Genomic DNA, 12,881 nt, shown 5'->3' on the forward strand with positions numbered 1-12,881 from the left:
CTAGAAATGGTGCGACGTCAGAGACTGGACAAACAATTATCTCAGATAGTATGGACCGAATAGTCAATCAACAATGGCATTAAGACGATAAATAAGATTCTCTCTCTCTCTCTCTCTCTCTCTCTCTCTCTCTCTCTCTCTCTCTCTCTCTCTCTCTCTCTCTCTCATACAAGAATAATTGAAAGTCACAAGGAAGTGGAAGTGAATTTTCACAGGTAGGCAGCAGGGCTATCTATATATCTCGATAATACTTGTGTTGGCTACACACATTCACACACACAAACACACATACATACATGCGCGAACACAGACACACACACAGACACACACACACACACACACATATATATATATATATATATATATATATATATATATATATATATATATATATATATATATATATATATATATATATATATATACTGTATATACAGTATATCATCATCATCACCATCATATCCTGTCACTCCTATCTGTTTATGGTTTTTCTATGCTTGTCTATACACGCAAATTTCCTTAGCTCGTCAATCCATCGTCTTCTCTTCCTACACATGCTTCGTTTGCAATTTCTAGGGACCCATTCTGTTATTCTTTTTATCCATATAATATGTTATTCTCATTATATATCCTGCCAATTTCTTTTTCTTACATGTTACAATGTCCACTACGTAGTGTGCTCTCGTATCTGTGTTGTTCTTTTTCTGTCTGTTAGTGTGATTCCCATCATTATTCTTTCTCTAGCTCTTTGAGTTGTAACTACCTATGTTCTAAGATATTAGTAAGGCTCCAATTTTCTGATGCATAAATTAATACTAGTAGGACCATCTGATTAAATATTTTTCTTTATAGAGAAAGTGGCATTTTACATTTCATAATCTCATTTTGTTTACCAAATGCTCTTCATCCTACGTTTGTCCTTCTTTGAATTTCGGTCTCGTGTCCTGAGCAAACACTCACTGTTTGTCCTAAGTACGCATGTTCATCTTCAGTCTTATAGTCTCTGCATTTTCATTGATCATTATTTAAATTTTACTCATATTCATTATCATCCCTTCATTTCTGCTTTTTCTATTCAAATCATCTTTTCTATTCCTCACATGACTTAGTAAACAGACCTGTGACATCTGCAAATCTTATGTTGGTAAGGTTTTCCCCATAAATGTTTATTCCTACTTTTTCCCAGTCAAAAATCATAAACACTTCTGGGCATGCTTTGAATAATTTAGGAGAGATGTGGTTCTCCTTGTCTAATTCCTCTCTCAGTATATATAATTATATATATATATATATATATATATATATATATATATATATATATATATATATATATATATATATATGTGTGTGTGTGTGTGTGTGTGTGTGTATGTATATAGTGATATGGTGTGTGTGTATCTATATAGATATTTACATCCTTATATGAAGTAGTGCAAATCTCATTACCAACAAAATATGTACGAAAATAAGTTCTATTACAAAGCAGGATAAATGAGCTTTAGAAAACCAGCGGTCATTTATTTATTTAATGAATTCTAAGTAAAACCGTCGATGCAATAGTTCGCTTTTAGTGATATCCACTGAAAAAAAAGGAAAGTAAGCTAGAATCATTGGTCCAGTTGACCCCAGGTCATCGAAAGACTCTTGCTGTGATGTCCATAGTTATTTTATCATGACTTACAGAAAGTAAATATAAACGTGATGCCGATGAGTGTGAGGAAAGGAAAAATAAAATTAATATGAGGTTGGAGATATTATTTTCTCACTAGTAAATTGAGGATGAGTTAATATCAGGGCTTCGATAACTTTTATAGTCGTCACAATGTCCCAAGATCTAAGTATTTGAGCTGAAGTTTTTAGTTATTAGTAAAACTATATCAGCTAAACTTTGTTATTTCATCAGGGTTGTTGTGGCCTAATTGGTAACGTCCTTGCCTGGTGATTGCCAGGCTGGGGTTCGGGTCCCACTCAAACTCGTTAGTTCCTTTGTTCGTTGCAACTTCACCATCCTTGTGTGCTAAGAATAAGGGGTGGGCCGGTTTTGAGAGCCTATAGATCTATCCGCTGAGTCATTAGCAGCCATTGCTTGGCCCTCCTTGGTCCTAGCTTGAGTGGAGAGGGGGCTTAGGTGCTGATCATATGTATATATGGTCAGTCTCTAGAGCATTGTCCTGACACTGTTCCTTGCCTCTGCCATTCAATAGCGGTCTTTAAACATTTAGAAGGAAACTATCATAACTGATCCAATAAATATCCCTGTATTTGGAGCCTCATAGAGTGTATATATATTTCTCATCTTCCAGTAATAGTATTTTGAATATATTGTTCCGCTTGGTTTGAATTTACCTGTGAATTTGCCTGTACGAATAGCTTACCATTGAATCCTCTTATTTTTAAAAGTCATGTCTCTCTTTTCCTTTATACTTACAAAAGTTTTATAAAATGCGAAAGAGATTTACTTATCTAAAGCGTGTGTTTCTAATAGTTTATGTAACATATCATCTCACCAAGAGTGCCTTTATAATGGAATGTTACTCCTTTGCTTCGATAATATATAATCGTAACTTTCAATGCCATCTCTCTCTCTCTCTCTCTCTCTCTCTCTCTCTCTCTCTCTCTCTCTCTCTCTCTCTCTCTCTCTCTCTCTCTCTCTCTCTCTCTCTCCTCGATAGTATATAAACCTAACTTTAATGACATATTTGTTATTCAGTATTACTCTCTCTCTCTCTCTCTCTCTCTCTCTCTCTCTCTCTCTCTCTCTCTCTCTCTCTCTCTCTCCTCTCTCTCTCTCTCTCTCTCTCTCTCTCCTCGATAGTATATAAACGTAACTTTAATGACATATTTGTTATTCAGTACTACTCTCTCTCTCTCTCTCTCTCTCTCTCTCTCTCTCTCTCTCTCTCTCTCTCTCTCTCTCTCTCTCTCTCTCTAAATATATATAAATATATATATACATACATATATATATATATATATATATATGTGTGTATATATATATACATATATATATATATATATATATATATATATATATATATATATATATATACATATATACATATATATGAATATATATATATATATATATATATATATATATATATATATATATATATATATATATATATATATATATATACGTTTATATATCTGTGTGTGTTTGTAGATCAGCATTTGTATATAAGACAGATATATAGCATTTTAGAAATAATGTCATTAATCATCATGCAGAAATATTTCAATTAAATTGCCTTACTTCTGATACTATTCATATCTTGTTCTCATTACCGAATTATTCTGTTAATATTTATTCTTTTTGAATGAAATACGCAAAAGAAAATAAAATTTCTAATAATTGGATTATTTGGAAATATTGTTCTCCTTAGTTATTAAAATAAGGACATTGGTAATGTGTTCGCCTAGCATTCGCATGACAGCAGATCGATCCTAGCCTGGGACCGTGAGTTTAAGCTGTTTGTTTGGGAGGCCACTGCTGTGGTTGGGCACCACAGTGGGAGTTGGCTTGCCCGGCTGACGTTCTGGTGAGCATCTATTCTGATGAAACTGGAATTGAAATCAGACACATTTACCTTTAAATGCTAATTAAACTATATTAAATATTTTCTAAGCATCAAGTTCGCAAGTTTAAATGTTTTTATGTTGAACAGGCTGACATACTTTCTTTTTTTATGGTTTATATATGAAAAAATATGCTTTTATGATGCTACTGTTCTTAAAACGCTTTATTTTAATTGTTCATTTGTTATTTTGAAGTTTATTTATTTCCTTATTTCCTTTCCTCACTGAGCTATTTTTTCCCTGTTGGAGCCCGTGGATTTATAGCATGTTGCTTTTCCAACTAGGGTTGTAGCTTAGCTAATAATAATAATAATAATAATAATAATAATAATAATAATAATAATAATAATAATAATAATAATAATGTCCTGATGTTCATGACACTTTTCCATTCAAAACAAGATTTGTTATTTTAATTAAGATCCGATAACTGAACTACTGGGGCAAGTCTATGAAAATATCAGTCATGATTCAATCCTGCAAATTTAAACTGGTTTGGCTCAGATCATGTGATAATCCTTAAAACATAGATAGATATTCTACAACAATCTTTCTTTTAAGGCTAGAATTATTTACATATATCTTATGACCATCAGAAAGGGTCCAGTTTACTATTCGTTTTCATATATTTTCAAGCTCTTCCCTTGAGCTTCAGGTGGGGTTTTAGGGAGTGCCGTTGTAGAGGATGCTGCGTGAATATGGAAAGTGCTGGAGTAGGAGTATAGAGGAAACCTGATATCCAATTTCAAAGTAGAAGGGAATAAAAGTAAAGATTGAGAACCTCATTATGATATTAATTTATCTAAGGCACAGATGATATAAACTTAATAACAATAATAAGAATAAGCTTAGAAGCTTTGCACCTATCTATAAAGAGATAGAGTGCCCCCAAACTTATTTTGCAGAGTGAGCAATAAGGAACCAGGAACCAGGAACCTGATAAGAGATCGATATGAAAGATCTGGAAAACCTTCAATATAGGATAATAAGGAATATGTATGAACAACCTGCAAGTACTCCATATTGGGGCATCCTTGCAGAAAAAGGAATATGGCCGGTGTCCTGCAGAATAGAATATAAGAAATTAATGCTCTTCCTTAACAACATAAACTCTGAGAAAAAAAAAGTTACTAGTAAGAGAGATAATTGAGGATCAATTGAAGAACCCTTATGGAAAGTGCTGGAGTAACAGCATAGAAGAAATCTGTAGTAAATATGCGATGGAAGTTTAAGAAATAAGAAGTTGGGGGAAAAGGACACTGAAAAAAATAAACCAAGAAAAGAATTTTGGAAAAAAAAACATAAGAAACTACTGAAGAAAAAAAAAAAGGTGATGAAAAAAATTAAGATTTATAGAAGGAAATGGCCCACAGCCTTATATCAGAGAAATTAATCTGGATAAGGCAACCCTTGTGATGAAGACAAGATTAAATATGCTCAATTTAAAAGCAAATTTCAGGGGGAAATATGCAGATAATTTGTGTGATCTTTGCAAAGATGAAGATACTACTGAATATTTATTTTCATGCCCAAAATCAGGACAGTTAATGCAACTAGAGATAAGTATAGGTAAGTTGCAAAATCCTAACAACAGGGATCTGGTTGCATTTTCAAGTAGACCAATGCACATGAAAGAAGAATTTAAAAAGTCCAATCTGACCACAATAGGTTGCCAAAACTTATGATAGCAAGGTGTTATCCTATCTGATTCCAAGGTAGAATGGGATAAAATTAAATATTGAGAATTTCCTTATTAGTTTATTTATGGTACAGGTAAAATAAGCTTAATTACAATAATAAGAGTAAGCTTAGGTTCCAGGTTCCTCGTTGCTCTCTCCACTACACTGTGATTGTGAGCACACTACTAGAAGACGTGAGCAGACAGAATGCCTAATGACATAATGCCTAAGGACAAAATGCCTAAATCCTCAACACGGACAAAATGCCTAACAGACATAATGCTTAATGGATAAAATGCCCAATGGCCTAATGGCCAAAACATCTAAAAAGGGATAAAAAAGTGAACTATATAGCTTAGCACTCTGTAGAGTACTGACCTCGGCCAAGGCGGCTTAGTTTATTTCACATCCTCTGGAAGAACAAAACCAAAGGCTTGTATTTGTTTGATTATGAAAGCATTGTCATTATTTGTGTACCAGCGCTGGAGACGAAGATTTTGTATATTACGACAAAGACATTGACTGAAATGAAAGACAGCCATTGATTGAAGTATTTGAAAAACATTTCTTTAAAATTTTTATTGCTGCTTGTTCATAATCAAGAGTCACAGACTCTGGGAAAAGGCTCTGCTCTTTAACTGTAAGATCTTTACTAATCTCGATTAATTCATTTAAAATTGCTAAATAAGATAATTTTGCCTAGAATGCATTTTGTCCATAAGGCATTTTGTATATTAGGCATTTTGTCCATTAGGCATTATGACTGTTAGGCATTTTGTCCGTGTTGAGGAATTAGGCATTTTGTCCTTAGGCATTCTGTCCTTGTGCATAGACCGGAGACTGACGACGGAGAAGTATGGATATGTGAATATAAATCAATGTAAATCATTATTGAAGATCCTTGTCATGTTCCCAGTCAGTGTGTCGAAGTTTATCAATTTGAAAAGGAAGAAGAAAATAAAAGGTTACAAATGAGAAATTGAAATAAGATGATGTGTTGAATATAGTGGAGGATCACGAGTTTTAAACTGCTGTGAATATAAAGAATAAAAGTATGTGGGATAGAAAGTATGAGAAACTATTGCCCCCATATACAAGACATAAAAGGATTCACATGCGAGTAACCCGATGAATATTGTGGCAGGGTTTCCGGAAGTGTATGATGGGAATGAAAGAGTGAGATAATGAGGCAATATAAGAGTAGACCTATAGCCTACGCGTAGTATATATTTTATGCTATATGAAATTAGTAATAAGGCTATTTTTAAGATTTATATTGAAGGTACAATTGTGAATTTATGGAAGGGGATATATATGATCGTATGTACAAATTGGTGAATAAAGTAGAAAAGAAATATATGGGGTTTTCTTTCCTAGACAATGTTATCCCTCGTTCATTTCACGCAGTAGTCTGCATCTTTTTTATCTTGTTAGAATGGCGTCTGTTTAAATGAAAGGTGAGAGATTCTATGTAGAATATTGGTAGGCCTATCATAACACAATTTCTTTGTTTTCATTCCCATATCGACTTGTATTTAATCTACTCTTTGTTTATGCATTTCCTTTAAGACTTAGTTTTACAACATTTTATAAATCTACCGAAGACTGCTTGGAAAGTATAAATGGCATTTTCCCCTCTGAATGTAGGCCTATAGCCTACACACGAATAGGCTTAACAATATTCAGATTATTCTGGGGTCCGACTGTTTTTGGCTCTTAGTTAACATCATATTTGCCTCTTTTGCTATGATTGAATATCAAGGAATTATCCTTTACTAGCTGTTTATTCATAAACAATCATTGACTCCATAATACTGAAATATGAATAATCTGTCATTGTTCTGTCCTACGTTTTTTTCTTTTGAAAACTTCATCGTAGGCCTACTGTGTCTAGTGTTCAGAATATATATATATATATATATATATATATATATATATATATATATATATATATATATATATATATATATATATATATAGTTTTTCCATATTCGATATATTGTTATACAGACATGTTCCTTTGTCTCTCAGCTGTTCTATGAACTCTCAGATATATTTGAAAGATAAATAGATATTTGCTTTGTACAATGCAACAGATATTACTTAATCCTTTTATAAGTCAGATTATGAGATACGAAGGCTAATGACAACCTTCAAAGATTGACCACTATTACCATTCCCTGCAGAAGAGATTTGAAAATAGATTTAATAGGGTTTTTAGTTGGTCATAAACCACTTTCACTCATCCGAGGTGGTCCTACTTTGGCAAGATTGTCAAATTTACTCCATAAAGCCTTCCATTGATAAATATTGAAATCTAAGTTTCATGTGAATAGGCTTATTTTATTAAACTACTAAAAAAATTACAAAAATTAAAAGATTTCTCAACAAAATGTCCACTGTACGCATTTACTGACAAGAAGTAAATACGTAATAACAAATGTCATCGAGAAGTCGAAGTTTCGTTGGTTATCTAGACTTCTAAAGTAGATAAGGTAAACCTTAAAAGAGAAACTACATGTAAATTATATCTGATTCAGGTTTGTTGCGCTTTGATAATAATAGTAATAATATAATTTATAAGTTTATAACCTATAATACTACTGAGGAAATGGGAATGGTAAAGTATTACTAGACTAGCCTCCGTTATTGTGTAAATAAGCAAGCTTACAAATATACATAAAACTAATAAATTTTCAAATAAACTCTACGATAGATAAGTAAATTCTAATTAAAATGGCTTCTTAGACGATTAATGTTCAGACTAATTATCATATTTAAAAAATTTTGTTTGCAAAGAACGCATATTCTACCTACTTTACCTTTCAACTCGAAGAAACAAGCAGAGTTGTCATTCGTACGATAATTATCGTACATGATTATTTTAGGTCGAGTACGATGTAAGATACATACCGTAGGTATATACAAGTGTGTGTGTATGTTTAACTAAACAATTATACTAAAATATTTTGAAATAATTCAATCATGTAACTCCTTAATAATTATATTGAAACTGTGTACGACAATTTTAAAACTCATGTACGATAATCCAGTCGAAATCATCTAGAAACAAGTGAAGATCGGATCAAAACAAATGGTCTCCACTGATTCACAAGAAGAGAAAATTGGTTGCTCAATATGTTGGACTTTTTCGCAGTTATTACCAAAGGAGGCCTGGTCCTGTGGTATTTTCAAGATGCTGCACAGCAACTCAAAACATCTATAGATGCCATAAATGCATTAATTAGAAATGTGGTGTTACAGGTTAGTGCTTTGCCTAAGGTACCTTTGATACGTAGATTAGAGTTTGTTATGGAAACTTTTTTTTTTTTTTTCCGAGGTCTACAGTATACCTACTTATTGTAAATTGAAGATGGTTTTGACCTATTAAACAAAAAGTCTATTAGTTGACCTAATTGAAGGAGTTTGGGTTATCTGTTGAGGGAAGTAGTTTTTGAGTTGGAAACATGTTGAGGAAATTGGGTCATAGATTGGGTTCTATTATAGTTCCCATCGGGACATTTATTAATAAATAATACTTTGGGGCCACTGTTTATCAGCGGCCAGTTCTTCCCACATGCATAGAAAAATGGGAATTTTCTTCCCTTTTTCTAGCCGCTTGTAAGATATGAGGGATGTATGTATAATAGCGGCCTCCTGTATATAGGATTATGGCCAACTAAGAATATGGCAGCGTAAGGTGGTTCGCAGAGGGACATTAACCCCCCTCCGTTAGGTAAGTAGGTCAGGACACGTATTTTGAGTTAGGTTAATGGTAGGGGGGGGCGAGTTTAGGTTAGTTGGTGTCCATTTTTAATACATGCAGGAGGATGTGGTCGCTGATATACAAATGCTGAAGACATCTTTCTGCAAAATCTCTACTCAAGAACACCACCTACAGTAACTCTACTTCCTCACCTAACCCAACCTACAAGCCTAATGGGGAGGTTAATGCCCCCTTTGCGACCCCCCTTAGACTGCTGTATTTTTAACCAGCCGGCATCATACATACAGTTAGACGCTATCATATGGATGCCCCAAAACTTTTTCCGGGGCCTTTGTACATCAGCGGCCAGTTCCTCACACATTGATTAAAAATGGACATCGACTAACCTAAACTTTCCCCCTCAACCTAACCTACAAGCTGTGTCCTTACCTATTTACCTATCAGGGGGCTAACGCCCCCCTGCGACCCCCCCTACACTGCCGTATTCTAAGTTAGACATAATAATAAATACAAGTGGCTGCTATCGTACATACACCCCCTTTTTCCTATAGGAAAACTCCTGTTTTCATTGAAAATTACTTATTTTTTTAGGCTAAATAAATAGTTATTGAGATATACCCTAATATATCTGGCAACAATGCAGGCCACCGAGTGGGAACTGTTGCCCTGACTGGAACTATAATTTTACTGTAAATTGAAAAGTACATAAAAATATTGAAATATTTCAAATAATAAGACTTTTAGTATCACAGACACGTTTCTATTAATAATAAAGCATTAATTTGCATTTCTCAGTCTGCTAATAAATAAGTTAACGTAAATTTCAGAAAGTTCTATTTTCTATTATTTTCAGGACTACTAATATTAGTTTAAATGTTTGTATAGTTACAGTATGATATTCCTAGTGAAAGAAATTAATAGATTTATTTATTGGTAGAGTGAACGATTCTGATGAAAATTTTTTTGTGGAAATCTATATTTTTCAATATTAAACTTACCCGATAATCATGTAGCTGTCAACTCCGTTGCCCGACAGAATTCTATGGAGGGATACGCCAGCTATCACAATACTAGAAGGGGGTGTATTTACCAGCGCCACCTGTGGCCAGGTACTCAAGTACTTCTTGTTGACACCTCCTCAATTATTCCTCTGTCGTGCTTCCGGCAAGACGTTCTGGGATACGCTTATGTTCTTGGAGTATTTTCACGACTTTGGTGAAGTATTTCTCTTTGATTTCGGCTGTCGCTTTACTGGAAAACTTCTATATTAGCTTAGTTAGCTTTTGGAATTAATTTGATTAATTTTGGTGACGAGAGAGTATGAACTCTCGTTCACCTTTCAATGGCCGACCCTTCCCTTAGACGGAAGTGTTGGTGTCTAAGAGAGTATAGACTCTCTTTCTTAATTTTGCTTAACAAAAGTTATAGATTTATTTTATATCTCTCCGCCTCTTATAGGCCTCTTCGATTAACTTCCTTTTATTATAAACTCATTAAAATTAATTTTTATATTTGTTTATATTCGACCTTCCTAATAGTAGGCGGTCTTTTACCGAAGTTAATAAACTTTGAGCCCGTCATTTCGGTTTTACCTGTTAACATATTACAGTGATACCTCGGTAGTCGAACGACTCTATACTCGAACAATTCGGAGTTCGACCAAAATTTTCGAGAAATTTTTGCTGCGGTGCTCGACCAAAAATTCGGTACTCGACCAGCCGAACACGTGACGACCGCATGGGCTTTGTGATGATCGCGCCATCTCGGCCACTCTCGCTTGTTCGGGAAGCATCAGTTCTCTCGAGAGCGTCACTCAGACAACGCGCGATCAGCATTCGTTGTGATTTAGTGATTTTCAGTGCTTTTAATTGCTTTTTTAGCTTTCATAATGAGTCCCAAGAAAGTAATGAGTGTTAAGGGGAAGGAGAAGAGGAAAACAGTGCGAACAACGATCGAGTTGAAGAAGGAAATTATAGCGAAATATGAGAATGGTGTACGAGTGTCCGATTTAGCGGTAGAATACGGAATGGCGAAGTCGACCATTTCTACGTTTTTAAAGCATAAAGAAATGATTAAGAAGGCGAATGTTGCAACGGGAGTTACGGCAGTAACTAAGCAAAGGCCACAAGTGATTGAGGAGATGGAAAAGTTGCTTTTAATATTTATTAAAGAAAAACAGTTGGCCGGGGAAAGTGTTAGTGAAGCGTTCATTTGTGAAAAAGCGTTGCATATCTATGAAGAATTAGTGAAGAAAAGTCCGAGTACCAGTGAAAGTGATTCATTTACATTTAAAGCGAGCAGGGGTTGGTTTGAAAAGTTTCGTAATAGAACAGGTATTCATCGTGTTACTAGGCATGGGGAGGCAGCTAGTTCGGATCAAATTGCAGCCGATAAATACGTGGGGGAATTCGATCGGTACATAAATGAACAAAATTTGATCGCACAACAAGTCTTTAATTGTGATGAGACTGGGTTATTTTGGAAGAAAATGCCAGCCAATACGTACATTACCAAGGACGAGACGAAGATGCCAGGTCACAAGCCAATGAAAGATAGGCTAACATTGTTGCTGTGTGCAAATGCAAGTGGCGATTGCAAGATCAAACCCTTGTTAGTGTACCACTCGGACAACCCCCGGGTGTTCAAACGAAATAATATTTGTAAAAGTGCACTACCAGTTATGTGGCGCTCGAACACTAAATCTTGGGTCACAAGACAATTCTTTACTGAGTGGATAAACGAAGTGTTTGCCCCCCAGGTTAAGGCTTACCTCATTGAAAAGAGCTTGCCAATGAAATGTCTTCTGGTTATGGACAATGCTCCTGCACATCCTCCAGGTCTCGAGGATGACTTGAAAGAAGAATACAGCTTTATCAAAATCAAATTCTTGCCCCCCAATACTACTCCCATACTCCAGCCCATGGACCAACAGGTCATTTCAAACTTCAAAAAACTCTATACCAAGGCCCTTTTCAGAAAGTGTTTTGAAGTGACCAGTGACACGAAGTTGACCCTAAAGGAATTCTGGAAGGAACACTTCAGCATCCTCAACTCTGTTAACATGATTGACCAAGCTTGGCGAGGTGTGACCTATAGGACATTGAACTCTGCCTGGCGTAAGCTGTGGCCATCATGTGTCACAGAGAGGGAGTTTGAAGGTTTCCAACCAGAGGCGGGTCCAAGCACTGCTACCCCTGTAATTTCTGATGACACTGATGTCGTTGAGGAAATTGTTGTCATGGGCAGGAGTTTGGGGCTTGAGGTCGACAAGGATGATATTGATGAGCTTGTAGAAAGCCATTCTACCGAGTTGACTGTGGAGGAATTGTTGCACCTGCAACAACAACAGCAGCAGGATCTGATTGTGGAGCAGGAATCTTCAGAAGAGGATGAGGTAAGGGAGGATGTTCCAAGTTCTCTCATCAATGAAATTTGTTCCAAGTGGGCAGATGTGCAGGCTTTTGCTGAAAAATACCACCCAGAAATTGCAGTAGCAAACCGGGCAGTGCATATGTTTAATGATAGTGTCATGTATCATTTTCGAAGAATACTGCAGAGGAGGAAGAAACAATTAACAATAGACCAGTTTTTCACAAAAGAAAAGAAAGCTGCTACATCAAAGCCTGTTTCTCCTCCAAAGAAGAGACAAAGAAGAGAAGAAACCCCTGAAATAGATCTGCCCACCCTTTCATTGGAGAGAGAAACAACTCCTGAAGGAGAACTACCCCGCCACATCATGGAAGGGGACTCTCCTTCCAAGCAGTAACCTCCCCCTTCCATCCTCTCCACATCCATCCCTGTATGCCATCGAACCGCTGCTCAAAGGTATGTTCACTACAGTACAGAAAATGGTTTAAAATTGTTTTATTTTAGTACAGTAAATGGTTTAAAATTGT

General features: G+C 35.3%; 1 protein-coding gene across 2 annotated transcripts in view; it reads left to right on the top strand.

Annotated features, from left to right (window-relative positions):
- Nucleotides 1-8,329: 8,329 nt before the first annotated feature.
- SrpRalpha (signal recognition particle receptor alpha) overlaps nt 8,330-12,881 on the top strand; it is an 80,245-nt gene continuing 75,693 nt past the window's right edge. For both annotated transcript variants that reach the window (XM_068378478.1, XM_068378479.1), the window contains exon 1: nt 8,330-8,522. In XM_068378478.1, the coding sequence (XP_068234579.1) occupies nt 8,397-8,522 (126 nt within the window). In that variant the 5' untranslated portion in view covers nt 8,330-8,396. The remainder of the gene's footprint in view (nt 8,523-12,881) is intronic.

The sequence above is a fragment of the Palaemon carinicauda genome, chromosome 8, assembly GCF_036898095.1.
Source record: "Palaemon carinicauda isolate YSFRI2023 chromosome 8, ASM3689809v2, whole genome shotgun sequence".
Taxonomy (NCBI): domain Eukaryota; kingdom Metazoa; phylum Arthropoda; class Malacostraca; order Decapoda; family Palaemonidae; genus Palaemon; species Palaemon carinicauda.